The sequence below is a fragment of the Anolis sagrei genome, chromosome 3 (genome assembly GCF_037176765.1).
Source record: "Anolis sagrei isolate rAnoSag1 chromosome 3, rAnoSag1.mat, whole genome shotgun sequence".
In the NCBI taxonomy this organism is placed as follows: Eukaryota; Metazoa; Chordata; class Lepidosauria; order Squamata; family Dactyloidae; genus Anolis; species Anolis sagrei.
Window position 1 is genome coordinate 268,400,423 of NC_090023.1, and position 22,397 is coordinate 268,422,819.

Consider the following 22,397-nt stretch of genomic DNA (forward strand, 5'->3'; position numbering starts at 1 on the left):
TGTTTCCCGTGGCCTACATCCCAAGAGGCTTCTAGTGCTCCAAGTACGGTTAGTGGATTGCTAACAGGTTCCAGGTTTTTACAGTGTTGCTTTTGGATTTTGATCTAATTCATGGATATTCGTGACTGCTGAATTTTACTGTGGCTTTCTGACTTTGCATTTTCCTCTATTTTGTAACCATTTTTCATCAATAAAAAGGGATTGTTTTTTCCCACAGTCAAGTGTGGTGGATTGTTATCTTATGGTCTCGTTTCCTGCTCTGGGTTGCAACAGATGGATGGATGGCATCTTTGAAGTGACTGGATTGACCTTGAAGGAGCTGGGGGTGGTGACGCTCGACAGGGAGCTCTGGCGTGGGCTGGTCCATGAGGTCACAAAGAGTTGGAAACGAATGAACAACAAACAACAACAAATAAATCCATATCAATAATAATGTAATGTTTGTTTGTGGGATTAACATAACTCTGAAACCACTGGACGAATTGACACCAAATTTGGACACAAGACACCTCTCAGGCCAACAAGTGACCATCACTCATAAAACACTGAAAAACACAACAGAAGGTATTTAAAAGGCCAAAAAAGCAAAAAGACGCTACAGCGCATGCACAAAAACAACTCCCCCGACAAACAAAACACACAAAAGCATATCCAGACTCTCTTTCAGACTGCAGCTCCCATCATCCCCTAGACCAGGCCCTTTAGGAGAGGAGGAGGATCCAAATGCACTCCTTCCAAGCTGCAAGCTTTCCTCTCCTTGGATTTCTTTGAGAGCCTCCCAATCCCCGCATATTTCCAATTTCCTATTCCTGGACTGTAACTCCCACCAATCCTCCAGATAGATAAGATAGCTAGATAGGTAGATAGATCGATCAGGAGGACTGGTGGGAGTTGCAATCCAAGAATAGGTAGAGAAGGGAGAAAGGGGAAGGGAAAGAAAAGGGGGAAAGGAAGGGAAAATGAAGAGAAGGAAGGAAGGAGAGAATGAATAAAAAAAGGGAAGGAAGGAAAGAGGGAGGAAAGAAAGGAGAGAAAGTGGCCACAACAATGTGTGGCAGGTACTGCTAGTAAATAAATAAATTTAAGGAATTGCTTCTGACAGATTCCATCACACAACGCAAGATCGTACTGTTGGTTTCAACTATTTCGCCATGTCTAAAGTGCAGTTTTTCCTGACGATTCCTGAATCAATTAGTAATTGATTTCATTTTGAATTCTTTGGGTAGAGACAGGTATAAACATCAACTTTCATGTGTGATGGGAATTCCCCATAGTCCGCCTGACTATAATGAGATTGTTTTGGAGGGAGAAGCCGAGATGGCCAGTATAATAAAGATAGGAGTGGTCAGAGCTAGTCTACGAGCGAGAGAGAGAAGTTCCTAACTACCACTAGGAACTGGGGCGGTAGCCGCTCCCACTGGATATATATACCATCAAGGGGAGAGTAGATGGGGCTTCGGCCAAAATGTATCTCTGAGTGTTTCTAATGATAATATCCCTCCTTTTTTCTTCCCCTCTCTAGCCAAATAAATTTTATTTAATACTTTCCCTATCAAATTTGGCATTTGTCTTCCTTTTACAAACCCACACTGATTTTTTTATATACTTATACATGCATTTACTCATTCTATTGGCTATTATCGCAGGTAAGATCTTTGCATCCTGATTAACTAACGATATGGGCCTATATGACCCCGGGTCTGTTAAGTCTTTGTCAGGTTTTGGTATTAATATTATTAGTGATCTCCTCCATGATTCTGGTATTTTATCTCCCTTCATTATTCCATTATACAATTCTAATAATTTTGGAGTCAAAACTTCTCTAAAGCTTTTATAATATTCTGTCCCTAGGCCATCCAAGCCTGGAGCTTTCCCAGCTTTTAAATTCTTAATAACTTCCTCTATTTCTGTCTTCTTAATAGGTTGTTCCAGTAGCTCTTTGTCTTTCTCCTCCAACTTACTCTCCCAATTTTCCTCCACATATTTCCTAATTACTTCTATAGAGCTAGCTTTGGTTTGGTATAATTCTTTATAAAATTCTTCAAATACCTTCAATTTTTCTTTTATAGTTCTACATAATTTACCTGTTTTATCTTTTATCGTATTTATCATACCTTCTATTTTCTTTTTTTGTGTGGATTTGGCTAACATCTTTGAATTCCTGTCACTAAACTCAAAATATTCCCTCTTTAAATAAATTAGATTTTCTTGTACTTCGTCTATTTCCATTTTATCCAATTCCTCTTTTTTTGCTCTCAACCTTGCGTAAATTCGTGTATCTCTCTTTATTACATATGCTTTTTCAATCTCTTCAATTTCTTTTTCTAGGTTCCTTTTCCTTTCTTCTTGTCTTTTTTTGAGGTTAATTGTCTCTTTTATACATAACCCTCTAGTCACTGCTTTCATAGTGTCCCATAGCACTCCTTTTATTACCCCCTTTTCATTAAAACCCCAAGTTTCTTGCCATTCTGCTTGCACTCTATCCACTATCTCTTTATGGTTCAATATTTTTGTATTTTTTGTATTTTTCTGAGTGTTTCTAGACCAGGGGTCCTCAAACTAAGGCCCGGGGGCTGGATACGGCCCTCCAAGGTCATTTACCCGGCCCTCGCTCAGGGTCAACCTAAGTCTGAAATTGCTTGAAAGCACACAACAACAACAACAACAACAACCCTATCTCGCCAGGCCCACACTTCTCATTGAAATACTAATAAGTTTATATTTGTTTAAATTGTTCTTCATTTTAATTATTGTATTGTTTTTAAGTGTTTTTTTGCACTACAAATAAGATATGTGCAGTCTGCATAGGAATTCATTCATGTTTTTTTCAAATTATAATCCTGCCCTCCAACAGTTTGAAGGTCTGTGACCTAGCCCTCTGTTTAAAAAGTTTGAGGACCCCTGTTCTAGAGTTCCAAAACCACTGCGCAGGTGAAGGAGACCCATATGCGAGCATTTCATAGGGACCACATAGAAGAAAAATAAAGTATGGGTCGCACATGTTGCAATCCCAGGCGACAGCAGAATTGACGAGAAGCAACTAGAAAAGCTGACACAATACGAGGATTTAAAGATCAAACTGCAAAGACTCTGGCTCAAGCCAGTGTGATCGGCACACTGGGTGCAGTGCCTAAAGACCTTGGCTTGCACTTAAAAACAATCAACGTTGACAATCTGTCAGCTGCAAAAAGGCCACCCTACTCAGAGATCTCAAAGCATTTTCACTGATACATCACACAATCCTAGACACTTGGGAAGTGTCCAACATGTCATTAAATACAAAAGCCAGCAGAGTGTTGTGTATCAAATAATAATAATAATAATAATAATAATAATAATAATATCACACAGTCCTAAATGCTTGAGAAGTGTTCGACTTGTGATTTTGAGATACGAAATCCAGCATATAGATCTTGTTTGCTGTGACATACTGTGTTTTTGTGTCAGTAAAATAATAATAATAATAGGATATCACATTAAAAGTGCTACTGCGAGAAAAAAAAGGGGGATTTTTTAATATCAAAAGAAAATGGGGGAGGGTACATTGGGAGGAGAAATACAGAAGCACTGTCTCCTGACGTTACGTCTGCATCTATGGGAGGCATCCTCAGAAGTTGTGAGGACCAAACCGGGTGTTCAAAGCTGAAGGGAAAAACAACCATCCCCAAGGCTTTATTTATCACATAGGATGAGGTCCTATAAGGAGCCTCCGGTGGCGCAGTGGTTAAACCCCTGTGCCGGCAGGATTGAAGACCGACAGGTCGCAGGTTCGAATCCGAGGAGAGGCGGATGAGCTCCCTCTATCAGCTCCAGCTCCTCTTGCGGGGACATGAGAGAAGCCTCCCACAAGAATGATAAAAACATCAAATCATCCGGGCGTCCCCTGGGCAACGTCCTTGCAGACGGCCAATTCTCTCACACCAGAAGCGACTTGCAGTTTCTAAAGTCTCTCCTGACACAACAACAAAAAAAAAGTCCTATAAGCCATGAAAGAAAGGCAACTTCAGATCAGTCAGTACCTCCAGCCATTCGGTTGCACCAACAGATCCGAAATCTCCAGCGCTCCAGCTTGCAAACACGACGCTACGGCGAGGTTTGTACCCATCTGTGGATATTAGAAGGGACAACTGTTATGTTTAGCTCTCAATGCAGGCCGTGCCACAAGGACACCTTTTTGGATAGGCGTGTGTCAAGGTCCCACCTGTATCACAAGTAAGGTTGGCGGGGACGAGAGACAGGGTCTTCTCAGTGGTGGCCCCTTGAATAGGCAGTGTAACTAATATAGAAATATGGAACAATTGGATGACGAGACTGGATCTTGATTTTAACTATGAGACGATATGAGATGTTGATGCTTATTGATTGTTTATCCTTTCATCCCGCGGTGGCAAAGCGGGTTAAACCCCTGTGCCAGCAGGACTGAAGACTGACAGGTCGCAGGTTCGAATCCGGGGAGAGGCGGATGAGCTCCCTCTATCAGCTCCAGCTCCTCATGCGGGGACATGAGAGAAGCCTCCCACAAGGATGATAAAACATCAAATCATCCAGGTGGCCGCTGGGCAATGTCCTTGCAGACGGCCAATTCTCTCACAACAGAAGCAACTTGCAGTTTCTCAAGTCACTCCTGACACGACAAAAAAAAAAAAAGTCCTATAAGCCATGAAAGAAAGGCAACTTCAGATCAGTCAGTACCTCCAGCCATTGCCGCTGGGCAATGTCCTTGCAGATGGCCAATTCTCTCACACCAGGAGTCACTCCTGACACGACCAAAAAAAATTCCTTTTAAATGCTTCTTAACTGTTTTTATCATGTTTTATGTATTGTATTGTGGTTGTGAACCGCTCTGAGTCGCCCTGAGGGCTGAGAAGAGCGGTATAAAAATGTAGTAAATAAATAAATAAGGTAGCCTTACCAATTTTCACCATGTCAGACAAGGCGCGGGCAAGTTCCAGTAAGAGGGCTGTTCCAACACCAGCCTTGACCGCTCCGGGCCCCCAGGAATCACGCTGGGCTCCAAGCACAACGTACCGATCTGCAAGGCAAAAAAAGGGATGCGTATCAACATCATTTCTCCACCCTTTCGGACTCTGTAGCCATCTTGGGCTCTCTTGCAGGCCTGGGCCAGCTTTGGCCCTCCCAGTGTTTTGGACTTCAACTTCCACAATTCCTAACACCCTACCTAATCAACAATACAGGCTTATTTATTTATTTATCGTGTCATCCGCAACCAGAACATTGCATTACATTTCTAACAGAACAAAACAAACAAACAGATAAAAAAAAAACACAGATTTTGCAAACTTGGTAGCTGATTAAATGTCCTTTGACCAGTATCTGGCCACTTGGAGCGCCTCTGGTGTTGCCGCAAGAAGGTCCTCCCTTGTGCATGTGGCAGGGCTCAGGGTGCATTGTAGCAGGCAGTCAGTGGTTTGCTCTTCTCCACACTCGCATGCCGTGGATTCCACTTTGTAGCCCCGTTTCTGAAGGTTGGCTCTGCATCTTGTGGTGCCAGAGCGCAGTCTGTTCAGCGCCTTCCAAGTCGCCCAGTCTTCTGTGTGCCCAGGGGGGAGTCTCTCATCTGGTATCACCCACGATTGAGGTGCTGGGTTTGAGCCTGCCACTTTTGGACTCTCACTTGCTGAGGTGTTCCAGCAAGTGTCTCTGTAGATCTAAGAAAACTATGTCTTGATTTAAGTCGTTGATGTGCTGGCTGATACCCAAACAAGGGATGAGCTGGAGATGTCTCTGCCTTGGTCCTTTCACTATTGGCTGCCACTGCTCGGCGGATGTCAGGTGGTGCAATACTGGCTAAACAGTGTAATTTCTCCAGTGGTGTAGGGCACAGACAACCCGTGATAATGTGACATATCTCATTAAGAGCCACATCCACTGTTTTTGTGTGGTGAGATGTGTTCCACACTGGGCATGCATACTCAGCAGCAGAGTAGCATAGCGCAAGGGCAGATGTCTTCACTGTATCTGGTTGTGATCCCCAGGTTGTGCCAGTCAGCTTTCGTATGATATTGTTTCTAGCACCCACTTTTTGTTTGATGTTCAGGCAGTGCTTCTTGTAGGTCAGAGAACTGTCCAGAGTGACTCCCAGGTATTTGGGTGCGCTGCAATGCTCCAGTGGGATCCCTTCCCAGGTAATCCTCAGAGCTCGGGATGCTTGTCTGTTCTTAAGATGAAAGGCACATGTCTGTGTTTTAGATGGATTGGGGATCAGCTGGTTTCCCCTGTAATAGGCAGTGAGAGCACCTAGAGCTTCGGAGAGCTTCTTTTCAACCATCTCAAAGCTCCGGTAATGGCACGATCATCAGCATAGATGAAACTCTCTGTCCCTTCTGGCAGTGCCTGGTCATTTGTGTAGATGTTGAACATGGATGGAGCAAGCACGCTCCCCTGAGGCAGGCCGTTCTGTTTCCGCCATCTGCTTCTCTGGTCCTGGAACTCAACAAAAAAGCTCCTGTTTTGTAGCAGGTTTCCTATGAGGCGAGTGAGGTGGTAGTCCCTTGTGATATACATTTTTCTCAGGAGGAGGCGGTGGTTCACAGTATCATAAGCCGCTGACAGGTCTATGAAGGTCTACAGGCTAAAGGTCAGGGTTGCCATAGGGTTGGAAAGTGTGTGACTTGTCCAAAATCTCCCAGTGTGTTTCCCTGGCTAAACAGGGATTTTGTTGCACTCCAGGTGAGGAAAAAGCCCTCTGACTTTAAAACACACCACGCGAAGAGTGAAGAAACAAATCTTCTTTTATTGAAGCGTAGTAAATAGCCCGAAGAAATAAATGCTTGTAAGAAAATAAGAAGGTTCCAAAAAGTAATAAGTCCATACAAAGCTGTAACACAAAACAATGTCTACACAAGAAATAAAAGCAATCCAATGCAGCATTAATCCAGACAGGAATCAAACAGGATACAAAGACAATCCAAGGCTAAAAACTTCACAGGAACAAGACCCCTTGAACTGGATTTCCATGGCACGTGAACTTGGTTTCCAAACGATGCCTGATCTAACAGGTTTCCCCTTGAGGCAAACCTTATATCCCAAAACTCGGAAATTGGTTTCGCTTTCCCCCACATTTACCCCTTATCAGACGAAGCCTTTCGGAGCAACGTAAACTCTGAGTTTGCTGTCAATCCTGGCTAAACTCCAGCTGCCTATTCTTCAGCTCCCTATCTGGCTGCTCATTAAAATTCCCAGGTGTCAGATTGTTTTTCAAACCCAAACCTTGAGAGCTCACAGAGAATGAGTGAACTATCATTGCTAGGCTCAGCAGGGATATTCTCATGAGAAACTGCCCTTTGCACTGGGGCCTCTCTGTCATTGTCTGCCTGAAAATCATTGATCAAACCATCTCCATCTTGGACCTCAGCCTCGGCACCATCATTTCTCTCATCATTTCCCACATCAGGATCCTGAAACACAAACACAGGCTGATTCCCAACAAATTTGAACTCTGGCCTGCAAATTCATAGACCAATGCTCAAACCACTATGCCACAAAGATGTTCATAATCTCAATTTCACATGGGATTAATGTGTTCATTTTTTTAAAGCTTTTGTATTTGCTTTGTTTTTACATTCATTGGGATGGACTAGCTGGATTTTGGGGGACCCATCCCATGCTCAGATTCTATGAAAACAGTAGGAGGCAGGTCTCACTCAGAAATGCTTGCAGAGGCAATACTTACGTCCCACCTCGGAGTTTGAGATCATCTGGGGAGGCCCTGCTCTCGACCCCACCACTGTCACAAGTGAGGCTGGTGGGGACGAGAAGCAGGGCCTTCTCAGTGGTGGCCCCTCACCTGTGGAACTCACTCCCAGGGGAAATCAAAGCATCATCATCCCTCCTCTCCTTTAGGAGGAGGGTGAAGACATGGTTATGGGACCAGGCCTTTGGGCAACCAGGCAATTAAATAAGACAATTAAATAAGACAATCAGACGAGCAAGATCAGCAAGATTGTCAAAATGGAATCAAAAACAGATCTATGAGTTAGTGTACACTGACAGGGTAGGAGGAAGAATTAGGTTTGTATTGATTTTATGGATTTTATTGAGATAATTGCATGAATTGTGGTAACTATGAATTGTTGTACTTTTGTGATGATTGTTTTGTGTGGCAGGCATCTAAGTGTGCCTTTGCTGTTGTAAGCTGCCCTGGGTCCCCTGCGGGGTGAGAAGGGAGGGGTACAAGAACCCCAAATAAATAAATAAATAATAAATAAATTGTTGTCTGGTGCATGAATCTCCATTCCCCAGACCTCAGACCAGCCCCAGCTGCACAGCACAAGGGTGTACAGTGTTCCCTCACTACTTCGCGGTTCACTTTTCACGGACTCACTGTTTTAAGGTTTTCCTTCCTTGCTACTCACCGGGTCGAGTCCTGGTTATGCCACGCAGCCCGGTGAGGAGTGACTGAGCAAGGGCAGCAAAAGCAGAAGCAGAGGCAGAAACAGGAGCCCTTGCTCACTTGCTTCTCACCGGGCCAACTCCTGGTTCTGCCACCAGGACCCAGCCTAGTGAACAGCGAGGGAGGGAGGGCAGGTAAGCGAGCAAGGAAGTGTAATGACTTTTCAATGACTTTAAAGCATAGGTTCTTTTTATTGCAATTTCCAGTGTGAGAGGGTATATCAGATTACAGAAAATAATTTAGACATACATATTCTATGCAACTACATTGGATTTACAATTACATGGCTAACAAACAAACAAAGGGGAATTACATTTTCACTCAACATTCACACACATGTACATGCATTCATCCTCATGCACACAAATATTCTCCCTCCCTGGAGAAGCACCTGTTAGGCCAGACACTGCTTTCCTGCATCCTGTTAATGTATAGTTCCATAACACCAAAACTTCAAAACGCCAAAATACCAAGGATCCGATCTTTGTTTTCCATACAGTAGAACCTGACTCTCTGCACAAAATCCAAGACTCCAAAAGCACACTTCTTCTTCTTCTCTTGAGAAAGAAGCCTCAAAGTTGAGAAAGAAGCCTCAAACTGCTCCCTTGCAAATCTGCCACTCTCCAAATACACCATCTCTCTTCCTCCCATGGAGTAGAGCAGAGGTTCTCAAACTAAGGCCCGAGGGCTGGATACGACCCTCCAAGGTCATTTACCTGGCCCTCGCTCAGGGTCAACCTAAGTCTGAAATGACTTGAAAGCACACAACAACAACAACAACAACAGCAATCCTATCTTATAAGCCAAAAGCAGGTCCACACTTCCCACTGAAATACTAATAAGTTTATATTTGTTAAAATTGTTCTTCATTTTAATTATTCTATTGTTTTTAAGTGTTTTTTGCATTATAAATAAGATGTGTGCATGGGAATTCATTCATGGTTTTCTTTCAAATTATAATCCGGCCCTCCAACACTTTGAGGGACTGTGACATGGCCCTCTGTTTAAAAAGTCTGAGGACCCCTGGAGTAGAGCATAGCGGGTGGAACAGACTCCCCAGGTCTGCCACACTTTGAGCATTATTAGACTGAGTCTTTTATAGGAATATTCTGCTGATGTCGTTCCAAAGTTGTACATTAATGATAGACTTCTTCCATCCTGGATCCATCTCAGTTTCCCGGCCAGATGTTGATTCTTTTTGATTGGTGTTGATCTTATGTTGACTTCCTTCTTAACATTGTAAACATTTATGTTACCACTCTCTCAGTGCTTATCAGAGTTCACTTTTCAGAGCTCATTAGTAAATTTTAATTACAGTCCAGCAAGCAGGTTTAGTCATCGCAGGCTTTAATATTACACTGGTGTCTCCAAAATTATTAGCTCCATCTATACATTCATCTTCCATTCTTCCATTCATTCCCACACTTTATATTAATTTTACATTTATCAAATCTGCACATTAAATTTTTGTGACAGTAGGGCAGCAAAGGCAGAAGCAGCGGCAGAAGCAGGAGCCTGGAAGAAGTGGTCAGGCTCCTGCTTCTGCCGCCGCTGCCCTTGCCACTCTCTTTTACTCACCCACCCCTCCCTCACTTGCTCACTCTCCAGGCTGGGTCCCAGATGCAGAACCAGGACTCGGTCCAATGAGTAGCGAGCGAGGGGGGTGGGTGGGCGAGTGAGCAAGAACGGTGGCAATGGCAGCAGCGGCTGCAGAAGCAGGAGCATAGCTGCCTCTTCCAGGCTCCGACATCCCTGCGGATTTTCATCTTTCGTGGGTGGTCCTGGAACGTAAATACCCGTGATAATTGAAGCAACACTGTACTTACCTGGTTCCACAAAGCCTTTGATAATGCCGAATATGTTGAGGATTTTCTTCTCCACAAGCTCATTCCTGACTTGGAGCTTCACGCTTCTCCCGCTTCCAGTTGAGCCGAACCTGTAGGTGACTCCCATGGTGCCTGTCCATGGTAATGGACACACTGGCCCATTCATAACACTGGGAACAGAAACCAGAAGCAGCGTTAACCCTTTGAAACATCATGCGCAAGACCTCCTTGTGAATTCACATGGGACTGATGAATTACCTAAATTAAATAAAAATTAATTCGCCAATACTGTAGCAGGCATGGCCCAACTTCGGCCCTCCAGATGTTTTGGACTGCAACTCCCACAATTCTTAACACCTATAGTGTTAATATTATTATATTTACTAGCTGTCCCCTGCCACGCGTTGCTGTGGCCCAGTCTGTGTTTATAATAATAATAATAATAATAATAATAATAATAATAATAAACCTTTATTTATACCCCGCTAACATTTCCCGAAGGACGGCTTACAAGAGGCCGAGGCCCAATATATAAAAAAAACAACAGCATAACAAATACAACAATAAATGAACTCATAAAACAGGCAATAAACATTAAAACAATAGCAATTAACATTAAACAATGACACTATGACACATTTAAAACTAAGACCAGGCCAATGTAATGATTAAAATTAAAATGCTGGGCATGACAGGTGAAATAGATAGAATTTTGGAAATAAGTGCGATGTGCAGACAATCTTAAATCTCTAGTAAAGTGCATTTGGGACATGATGCTTTGAGTTTCCTATTCTAGGAAGGCACACTGGAACAACCACATCTTCAAGCTCTTCCTAAAGACTGCCAATGTTGGGCCTTGTCTTATATCCTTGGGGAGAGAGTTCCAGAGTCGGGAGGCCACCACGGAGAAGGCCCTGTCCCTCGTCCCCACCAATTGCGCTTGCGACACAGGTGGGATCGTGAGCAGGGCCTCTGCAGATGATCGGAGAGATGTGGTCACGCAGGTAGGCGGGTCCCAAACTGTTTAGGGCTTTGTAGGTAAGCACCTGCACCTTGAATTGGGCTCGGAAGATAAACGGCAGCCAGTGGAGCTCCTTAAACAGGAGGGTTGACCTCTCTCTGTAAGGAGCCCCAGTTAACATCCTGTCCGTTGTCTGTTGGATAAGTTGGAATTTCCGAGCCTTTTACAAGGGCAGCCCTACATAGAGCGCATTACAGTAGTCCAGTCTAGAGGTGACCAAGGCATGGACCACCCCGGCCAGATCAGCCTTTGCGAGGTACAGTCGCAGCTGGCGCACAAGTCTCAATTGCGCAAAGGCCCTCCCGGCCACCGCCGACGCCTGAGCCTCAAGCGTAAGCGATGAATCCAGGAGGACTCCCAAACTGCGGACCTGTGACTTCAGGGGGAGTGCAACCCCGTCCAGCACAGATTGCCACCCTATACCCCGATCCGGTTTACGATCGACCAGGAGAACCTCTGTCTTGTCGGGATTGATCATTCCAGCTTGTCAATATCTCTCTTCAATTGTGGTGCCCAGAATTTGTACACAATATTCCAGGTGTTGTCTAGCCAAGGCAGAATAGAGCATGGGGAGCATGACTTCCCTGGATTTACTTGATTTTAATGCGCATCTTTTTTGACTAAATAACCATCCCAAAATTAGGGTGCACGTTAGATTCGCGGGATATGGTAAATACTGTTTTGGGTTTCAAGATTTTGAAATTTGATGTGCGCATTAAATTCAATGGCGCATAAGACTCGAGTAAAGACTCGAGAAATACACAAATATTAAAACAGGATTAAATATAAACAGTGTTTTTAAAATTCCTAGTTAAAGAACATCAAAACATATTCTCAGTTAAAAGTTACATGGATTTGCAAAATATTTGACAAACCTAGCAGAGTGGAGCCTTCATTTCAGAAAATAAAAATACTGTTACCTAAATAATTTCCTTGCAGCAGAGCTGGAAATGGTTTGGACGGGGATGCGCGGGAGTCCCGAAGATTCAACTGGAGGGAACTGGGTATGGTTGAAAGATGGGAAGCCGGGGGTGTAAGGGTCGCCAGTCCCAAGATGTGCCTGCAAGAGAGGAGAAAAGAGCAAAATGATTAAGGGTCTGGAGAACAAGCCCTATGAGGAGCGGCTTAAGGAGCTGGACATGTTTAGCCTGAAGAAGAGAAGGCTGAGAGGAGATATGATAGCCATGTATAAATATGTGAGAGGAAGCCACAGGGAGGAGGGAGCAAGCTTGTTTTCTGCTTCCATGGAGACTAGGACGCAATGGAGCAATGGCTTCAAACTACAAGAGAGGAGATTCCATCTGAATATGAGGAAGAACTTTCTGACTGTGAGAGCCGTTCAGCAGTGGAACTCTCTGCCCCGGAGTGTGGTGGAGGCTCCTTCTTTGGAAGCTTTTAAACAGAGGCTGGATGGCCATCTGTCAGGGGTGATTTGAATGCAATATTCCTGCTTCTTGGCAGAATGGGGTTGGACTGGATGGCCCATGAGGTCTCTTCCAACTCTAGGATTCTGATTCTATGAAAACTGGAGACTGGAAGCACCAGAACTAATAGCAGCCCATCTTAGAGTGGCCACAACTACCGAGAGAGCAGTGTGATAAGTATAATGTACGGATTGATTAAAATTCAATTTATTTATTTATTTATTGTGTCAGGAGCAAAACAAACAGTTGTATTGCATTTTTAAACAAACAAACAAACACACAAAGTTTGCAAGCTTGGTAGTTGATTAGATGTCCTTTGACCAGTATCTGGCCACTTGGAGTGCCTCTGGTGTTGAAGGCAAGGAGGTCCTCCATTGTGCATGTAGCAGGGCTCAGGGTGCATTGCAGCAGGTGGTCAGTGGTTTGCTCTCCTCCACACTCGCATGTCGTGGATTCCACTTTGTAGCCCCATTTCTTAAGGTTGGCTCTGCATCTCGTGGCGCCAGAGCGCAGTCCGTTCAGCGCCTTCCAAGTCGCCCAGTGTTGGGGTTCAGCCTGGGTGTGAACCTGAACCTGATTCTCTGATTATATTTCCTGATGCTATTGAAAATGTTGATTCTGAGGTCAGTGTGGAAGAAACTCCTGCAGGCTTGGAAGGCTTGGAAAGTGAAAGTACACATTCTCATGAGAATGTTTCAGAGCCAAGCGGTGATAGCTCTCCAGAGAAGCCAACACCTGGGATTCTTAATGAGGATAGAAGAGGACAGATTTGGAAAAACAGGAATGAATCGCAGAGTATGCGAAGGTCAACCAGATTAAAAGAAAAAGAAACAAGGGCTTCAAAGCCTGGAGGCGTGTCACGAAACAGTTTCCTCGGCTTTAAGTGCTTCCCGCCGGGTTGACTCTTTAGATCAGGCATCGTTTTAGACTGAGGCATTACCTTGGCAGATCTCCCGTTTCCTGTGGCCTTCATCTCAAGAGGCTTCTAGTGCTCCAAGTACGGTTAGTGGATTGCTAACAGGTTCCAGGATTTTACAGTGTTGCTTTTGGTTTGTGATCTTGTTCATGGATATTTCTGATTGTTGATTTTTACTGTGGCTTTTTGACCTTGCATTTTCCTCTCTTTTGTAACCATTTTTCATCCATAAAAAGGGATTGTTTTTCCCACAATCAAGTGTGGTGAATTGTTATCTTAGGGTCTCATTCCTGCTCTGGGTTGCAACACCCAGTTTTCTGTATGCCCAGGGGGGAGTCTCTCATTTGGTATCAGCCATTGGTTGAGGTTCTGGGTTTTAGCCTGCCACTTTTGGACTCTCGCTTGCTGAGGTGTTCCAGCGAGTGTCTCTGTAGATCTAAGAAAACTATGTCTTGATTTAAGTCATTGGCGTGCTGGCTGATACCCAAACAGGGGATGGGCTGGAGATGTCACTGCCTTGGTCCTTTCACTATTGGCTGCTACTTCCCGGCGAATGTCAGGTGGTGCAATACCGGCTAAGCAGTGTAATTTCTCCAGTGGTGTAGGGCGCAAGCACCCCGTGATAATGCGGCATGTCTCATTAAGAGCCACATCCACTGTTTTAGCGTGGTGAGATGTGTTTCACACTGGGCATACGTACTCAGCAGCAGAGTAGCATAACGCAAGGGCAGATGTCTTCACTATGTCTGGTTGTGATCCCCAGGTTGTGCCAGTCAGTGTTACACACTGGGCATGCATACTCAGCAGCAGAGAAGCATAGCGCAAGGGCAGATGTCTACACTGTGTCTGGTTGTGATCTCCAGGTTGTGCCAGTCAGTGTTACACACTGGGCATGCGTACTCAGCAGCAGAGGAGCATAGCGCAAGGGCAGATGTCTTCATTGTGGCTCCACAGCCACATACGGACCCACAAGAATATTGGAAGACAATCATCCTCGGAAAACGAGGGATCGCCTAAGTAAGTAAGTAAGTCTTCACTGTGTCTGGTTGTGATCCCCAGGTTGTGCCAGTCAGCTTTCGTATGATATTGTTTCTAGCGCCCACTTTTTGCTTGATATTCAGGCAGTGCTTCTTGTAGGTCAGAGCACGGTCCAGAGTGACTCCCAGGTATATGGATTATTATGGTTATCAGAGTGATCCAGTATTTCTGTCTTCTCAAATAATATTCTGTGTTCAGGTTGGTTCATCAGGTGCTCTGCTATGGCTGCCTTCTCTGGTTGAATTAGCCTGGAGTGCCTTTCATTCGTGTTTGGGCATTGTTGTGTTTGGAAGTCCCTATGGAGACTTCTTGTCCACAGGTGCATGGTGGTAAACAGTAAGATACCTGCAGAAGTTTAAAACCTTTTAAATATTTAAAAAGTATTCATGACAGCGGCAGCATATACTTACATGTCCAAACAAAGAGACGTCTTCTCTAAGATTCCTGAAGTCAGCAGGATCCGGGTAGATCAACACTCCCGCAGCGCCCCACTTCTTGGCATTGGCCACCTAAAGGAGGGAGGCACATGGGAGCTGTCACTGGCAAAGTCTTTTTGGGAAGGCAACAAGAAGGCCACAAGCATTGGAGCCTCAAGTACAAGGCGAGATCTGGTCCAGAGTGAAGAGAGGCGTGGGCAGAAGACAGTTCCATCTTGTCTCCTGTGCTTTACTAATAATATAAGGAAAGCCTCTACCTTAGAAACCTTTAAAAAGGACCTTAAAACCCGGCTCTTCCGCTGCGCTTTTGATGAATAGGTTTACATTCTCACACTATTGCTTAGCCTCAACGTTTTGTCATTGGAGTATATGTCCCCCCTGCTTTGTGGGAAAGCCTGATTCCACAACCCGCACTATAATGAGTCCTGCTCCGCAAATAATCTGTCTCTCTTATCTCGTCTGAGTTTTAATTAGTTTTAATCAGTCTCTCTTTTAATCATTACATGTAGCCCGCCCATTGTCATTGTGATTGTGCCTATTGTAATTTTATATTGCTACTAGCCATCCCCTGCCACGTGTTGCTGTGGCCCACATGGGAGTTCTGTGTGGGAGGTTTGGCCCAATTCTATCGTTGGTGGGGTTCAGAATGCTCTTTGATTGTAGGTGAACTATAAATCCCAGCAACTACAACTCCCAAATGTCAAGATTCTATTCCCCCCAAACTCCACCAGTGTTTACATTTGGGCATATTGAGTACTCGTGTAGAGTTTGGTCCAGATCCATCATTGTTTGAGTCCACAGTGATCTCTGGATGTAGGTGAACTACAACTCCCAAACCAAAGGACACTGCCCACCAAACCCTTCCAGTATTTTCTGTTGGTCATGGGAGGCCTGTGTGCCAAGTTTGGTTCAATTCCATCGTTGGTGGGGTTCAGAATGCTCTTTGATTGTAGGTGAACTACAAATCCCAGCAACTACAACTCCCAAATGTCAAGATTCTATTCCCCCCAAACTCCACCAGTGTTTACATTTGGGCATATTGAGTATACGTGTAGAGTTTGGTCCAGATCCATCATTGTTTGAGTCCACAGTGATCTCAGGATGTAGGTGAACTACAGCTCCCAAACTTTGGTTGAGTCCACACTGTTCTCTAGATGTAGGTGAACTACAACTCCCAAACTCAAGGTCAATGCCCACCAAACACTTCCAGTATTTTCCATTGGTCATGGGAGTTCTGTGTGCCAAGTTTGGTTCAATTCCATCTTTGGGGGAGTTCAGAATACTCTTCGATTGTAGGTGAACTATAAATCCCAGCAACTACTACTCCAAATGTCAAGGTCTATTTCCCCCAAACTCCACCAGTGTTCACATTTGGGTAGATTGAGTCTTTGTGCCAAGTTTGGTCCATTGTTTGAATCCACAGTGCTCTCTGGATGTAGGTGAACTACAACTCCCAAACTCAAGGTCAATGCCCACCAAACACTTCCAGTATTTTCCATTGGTCATGGGAGTTCTGTGTGCCAAGTTTGGTTCAATTCCATCTTTGGGGGAGTTCAGAATACTCTTCGATTGTAGGTGAACTATAAATCCCAGCAACTACTACTCCAAATGTCAAGGTCTATTTCCCCCAAAATCCACCAGTGTTCACATTTGGGTAGATTGAGTCTTTGTGCCAAGTTTGGTCCATTGTTTGAATCCACAGTGCTCTCTGGATGTAGGTGAACTACAACTCCTAAACCCAAGGTCAACGCCCACCAAACCCTTCCGAAGGCTTGCCATCTCTCGTTGAGCCATAGTTTGCATTGCGCTACAACTGTGTGTTGTGCAAGAAAGCTAATGATGTAATATGGCATTTCCAACCACTTATAGCACATTGTAAGCACATTGTAGGTGAACTATAAATCCCAGCAACTACTTATAGCACATTGTAAGCATACCTTTTCAGCAAAAGGAATCTCTCCAGCTCGGACCAAGACCACTGATCCAGATGTGTTGGGGATACGCGTCAGCAGTTCACGGAAGTCCTCGTCACGGCCGTAATTGGCATACACCGGCTTTCCCTAAAAGAGAAAACAATTAGAACATCTCTAAGCGAACTGGGGGCGTGTCGCTTAAAAGTACATATCTTTTGACTGTGACCAATATTTTGGGGAACTTCTCCACATGTTGATGGAGTACAGAATGCTCTTTGATTGTAGGTGAACTATAAATCCCAACAACGACAACTCCCAAATGACAAAACCACATTTGCATGTTTTCGAACTGCTAGGTTGGCAGAAGCTGGGGCTAACAGTGGGAACTCAGCCCCACTCAATTCCATCATTGGTGGGAGTACAGAATGCTCTTTGATTGTAGGTGAACTATAAATCCCAGCAATGACAACTCCCAAATGACAAAAACACAGTTGCATGTTTTCGAACTGCTAAGTTGGCAGAAGCTGGGGCTAACGGTGGGAGCTCACCAAGCTCAATTCCATCATTAATGGACCAAAGAATGCTCTTTGATTGTAGGTGAACTAAAAATCCCAGCAACTAAAACTCCCAAATGACAAAACCACATTTGCATGTTTTCGAACTGCTAGGCTGGCAGAAGCTGGGGCTAACAGTGGGAACTCACCAAGCTCAATTCCATCACTGGTGGAGTACAGAATGCTCTTTGATTGTAGGTGAACTATAAATCCTAGCAACGACGACTCCCAAATGACAAAACCACATTTGCATGTTTTCGAACTGCTAGGCTGGCAGAAGCTGGGGCTAACAGTGGGAGCTCGGCCCTGCTCAATTCCATCATTGGCGGAGTACAGAATGCTCTTTGATTGTAGGTGAACTATAAATCCCAGAAACTACAACTCCCAAATGACCAAACTACATTTGTATGTTTTCGAACTGCTAGGCTGGCAGAAGCTGGGGCTAACGGTGGGAGCTCACCAAGCTCAATTCCATCATTGGTGGAGTACAGAATGCTCTTTGATTGTAGGTGAACTATAAATCCCAACAACTGCAACTCCCAAATGACCAAACTACATTTGCATGTTTTCGAACTGCTAGGTTGGCAGAAGCTGGGGCTAACAGCGGGATCTCACCCCACTCTCCGGATTCGAACCTGCGACCTTTTGGTAAGCAAGTTCAGCAGCTCAGCGGTTTAAACTGTATGTACCATTTTCCTGGCTCCAAAGAGCAACTGGTGAGTTTGACCCATCCCATTTAGTCATCCTACTATTTAGTTGAGTTGACTCTCCTATTGAGTTGAGTTTCCAACACAACCACAACCCAAGTCAACTTACAGACACTTCGCCATTCTCGCTGTATGCGACGTAGGCCTTGGGCGTCTCCACAGCCTCATTTGGTCCTTCCAGGGAAACAACATTTGGGGATCTGCAGAAGGAAAGAAAGAAAGGAAGCCTAAGTCACAACTATCTATATAAACAAAAATGTAATGTTCGTTTGTGGGATTAACATAACACAAAAACCACTGGACGAATTGACACCAAATTCAGACACAAGACACCTGTCAGGTCAACGAGTGACAATCACTCATAAAAACACTGAAAAACACAGCAGAAGGGACTTAAAAAGCCAGAAAACCAAAAATGCATTACAACGCACGCACAAAACCACATATATATACACAAACACACACATATATACATACATATATGTATATGCACACACAAAACACATACACAGAAATGGGGAAGGGAGGGAGGGAAGAAAGAAAGGAGGAGGGAGAGAAGGAGAGAAGGAAATGTAGAGAAGGAAGGAAGGATAGAAGGAAATAAAAAAGCGAAAGAGGGAAGGAAGAAGGAACGAAAGAGAGAAAAAGGGAGGAAAGGAAAGAAAGAAATGCAGAGAAGAAAGGAAGGAGAGAAGGAAATAAAAAAGCAAAAGAGGGAAGGAAGGAGAGAAGAAAGAAATGTAGAGAAGGAAGAAAGGAAGGAGAGAAGGCAATAAAAAAGCGAAAGAGGGAAGGAAGGAGAGAAGGAACGAAAGAGAGAAAGGTAGGGAGGGAAGGAGGGAAGGAAAGAAAGAAATGTAGAGAAGGAAGGAAGGAGAGAAGGAAATAAAAAAGCGAAAGAGGGAAGAAAGGAGAGAAGGAACAATAGAAAGAAAGAGGGAGGGAAGGAAAGAAAGAAAGAGAAGGAAGGAAGGAGAGAAGGAAATAAAAAAGCGAAAGAGGGAAGAAAGGAGAGAAGGAACGATAGAAAGAAAGAGGAAGGGAAGGAAAGAAAGAGAAGGAAGGAAGGAGAGAAGGAAATATAAAAGCGAAAGAGGGAAGGAAGGAGAGAAGGAACGAAATCGAGAAAGAGGGAGGGAAGGAAAGAAAGAAGGAAGGAAGGAGAGAAGGAAATATAAAAGTGAAAGAGGGAAGGAAGGAGAGAAGGAATGAAAGAGAGAAAGAGGGAGGGAAGGAAAGAAAGAAATGTAGAGAAGGAAGGAAGGAGAGAAGGAAATATAAAAGTGAAAGAGGGAAGGAAGGAGAGAAGGAATGAAAGAGAGAAAGAGGGAGGGAAAGAAAGAAAGAAATGTAGAGAAGGAAGGAAGGAGAGAAGGAAATAAAAAAGCGAAAGAGGGAAGGAAAGAGAGAAGGAACGAAAAAAAGAGGGAGGCAAGGAGGGAAGGAAAGAAATAAATGTAGAGAAGGAAGGAAGGAAGGAGAGAAGGAAATATAAAAGTGAAAGAAGGAAGGAAGGAGAGAAGGAACGAAAGAGAGAAAGAGGGAGGGAAGGAAAGAAAGAAGAGAAGGAAGGAAGGAGAGAAGGAAATAAAAAAGCGAAAGAGGGAAGGAAGGAAGGAGAGAAGGAACGAAAGAGAGAAAGGTAGGGAGGGAAGGAAAGAAAGAAATGTAGAGAAGGAAGGAAGGAGAGAAGGAAATAAAAAAGCGAAAGAGGGAAGGAAGGAATGAGAGAAGGAACGAAAGAGAGAAAGGTAGGGAGGGAAGGAAAGAAAGAAATGTAGAGAAGAAAGGAAGGAGAGAAGGAAATAAAAAAGCGAAAGAGGGAAGGAACGAATGAGAGAAGGAACGAAAGAGAGAAAGAGGGAGGGAAGGAAAGAAAGAAGAGAAGGAAGGAAGGAGAGAAGGAAATAAAAAAGCGAAAGAGGGAAGGAAGGAGAGAAGGAACGATAGAGAGAAAGAGGGAGGGAAGGAAAGAAAGAAGAATAGGAAGGAAGGAGAGAAGGAAATAAAAAAGTGAAAGAGGGAAGGAAGGAGAGAAGGAACGATAGAGAGAAAGAGGGAGGGAAGGAAAGAAAGAAATGTAGAGAAGGAAGGAAGGAAAGAAGGAAATAAAAAAGCGAAAGAAGGAAGGAAGGAGCGAAGGAACGATAGAGAGAAAGAGGGAGGGAAGGAAAGAAAGAAATGTAGAAAAGGATGGAAGGAGAGAAGGAAATAAAAAAGCGAAAGAGGGAAGGAAGGAGAGAAGGAACGAAAGAGAGAAAGGTAGGGAGGGAAGGAGGGAAGGAAAGAAAGAAATGTAGAGAAGGAAGGAAGGAGAGAAGGAAATATAAAAGCGAAAGAGGGAAGGAAGGAGAGAAGGAACGATAGAGAGAAAGAGGGAGGGAAGGAAAGAAAGAAATGTAGAGAAGAAAGGAAGGAGAGAAGGAAATATAAAAGTGAAAGAGGGAAGGAAGGAGAGAAGGAATGAAAGAGAGAAAGAGGGAGGGAAGGAAAGAAAGAAGAGAAGGAAGGAAGGAGAGAAGGAAATAAAAAAGTGAAAGAGGGAAGGAAGGAGAGAAGGAATGAAAGAGAGAAAGAGGGAGGGAAGGAAAGAAAGAAGAGAAGGAAGGAAGGAGAGAAGGAAATAAAAAAGCGAAAGAGGGAAGGAAGGAGAGAAGGAACGAAAGAGAGAAAGGTAGGGAGGGAAGGAAAGAAAGAAATGTAGAGAAGGAAGGAAGGAGAGAAGGAAATAAAAAAGCGAAAGAGGGAAGGAAGGAAGGAGAGAAGGAACGAAAGAGAGAAAGAGGGAGGGAAGGAAAGAAGAGAAGGAAGGAAGGAGAGAAGGAAATAAAAAAGCGAAAGAGGGAAGGAAGGAATGAGAGAAGGAACGAAAGAGAGAAAGAGGAAGGGAAGGAAAGAAAGAAATGTAGAGAAGAAAGGAAGGAGAGAAGGAAATAAAAAAGCAAAAGAGGGAAGGAAGGAGAGAAAGAAATGTGGAGAAGGAAGGAAGGAGAGAAGGAAATATAAAAGTGAAAGAGGGAAGGAAGGAGAGAAGGAATGAAAGAGAGAAAGAGGGAGGGAAGGAAAGAAAGAAGGAAATAAAAAAGCGAAAGAGGGAAGGAAGGAAGGAGAGAAGGAACGAAAGAGAGAAAGAGGGAGGGAAGGAAAGAAAGAGAGGTAGAGAAGAAAGGAAGAAGGAATAAAAAAGTGAAAGAGGGAAGGAAGGAAGGAAGGAAGGAGAGAAGGAACGAAAGAGAGAAAGGTAGGGAGGGAAGGAAAGAAAGAAAGGTAGAGAAGGAAGGAAGGAGAGAAGGAAATAAAGCGAAAGAAGGAAGGAAGGAGAGAAGGAACGATAGAGAGAAAGAGGGAGGGAAGGAAAGAAAGAAATGTAGAGAAGGAAGGAAGGAGAGAAGGAAATATAAAAGTGAAAGAGAGAAAGAGGGAGGGGAGGAAAGAAAGAAGAGAAGGAAATATAAAAGTGAAAGAGGGAAGGAAGGAAAGGAAGAAAGGTAGAGAAGAAAGGAAGGAATAAAAAAAGCGAAAGAGGGAAGGAAGGAAGGAAGGAAGGAAGGAAGGAAGGGAGGAGAGAAGGAACGAAAGAGAGAAAGGTAGGGAGGGAAGGAGAGAAGGAAATGTAGAGAAGGAAGGAAGGAGAGAAGGAAATAAAAAAGCGAAAGAGGGAAGGAAGAAGGAATGAAAGAGAGAAAGAGAGCGGGAAGGAGGGAAGGAAAGAAAGAAATGTAGAGAAGGAAGGAAGGAAGGAGAAGGAAATAAAAAAGTGAAAGAAGGAAGGAAGGAGAGAAGGAATGAAAGAGAGAAAGAGGGAGGGGAGGAAAGAAAGAAGAGAAGGAAGGAAGGAAGGAAGGAAGGAGAGAAGGAAATAAAAAAGCGAAAGAAGGAAGGAAGGAGCGAAGGAACGATAGAGAGAAAGAGGGAGGGAAGGAAAGAAAGAAATGTAGAAAAGGATGGAAGGAGAGAAGGAAATAAAAAAGCGAAAGAGGGAAGGAAAGAGAGAAAGAACGAAAAAAAGAGGGAGGCAAGGAGGGAAGGAAAGAAAGAAATGTAGAGAAGGAAGGAAGGAAGGAGAGAAGGAAATACAGGGTTAGTCAAAATGAATAGGCCGAATGTGTGTATAAAAGTGAAAGAGGGAAGGAAGGAGAGAAGGAATG

General features: G+C 44.0%; 1 protein-coding gene across 1 annotated transcript in view; it reads right to left on the reverse strand.

Annotated features, from left to right (window-relative positions):
• Nucleotides 1–22,397, reverse strand: part of TFRC (transferrin receptor) — a 68,755-nt gene that overhangs the window by 15,724 nt on the left and 30,634 nt on the right. Inside the window, exons 6-12 of the mRNA XM_067466123.1 lie at nt 18,359–18,449; nt 17,013–17,135; nt 15,049–15,147; nt 12,181–12,320; nt 10,240–10,409; nt 4,913–5,032; nt 4,020–4,105 (exon numbers count right to left, since the gene is read on the reverse strand). Coding sequence (XP_067322224.1) covers nt 4,020–4,105; nt 4,913–5,032; nt 10,240–10,409; nt 12,181–12,320; nt 15,049–15,147; nt 17,013–17,135; nt 18,359–18,449 — 829 coding nt within the window. The remainder of the gene's footprint in view (nt 1–4,019; nt 4,106–4,912; nt 5,033–10,239; nt 10,410–12,180; nt 12,321–15,048; nt 15,148–17,012; nt 17,136–18,358; nt 18,450–22,397) is intronic.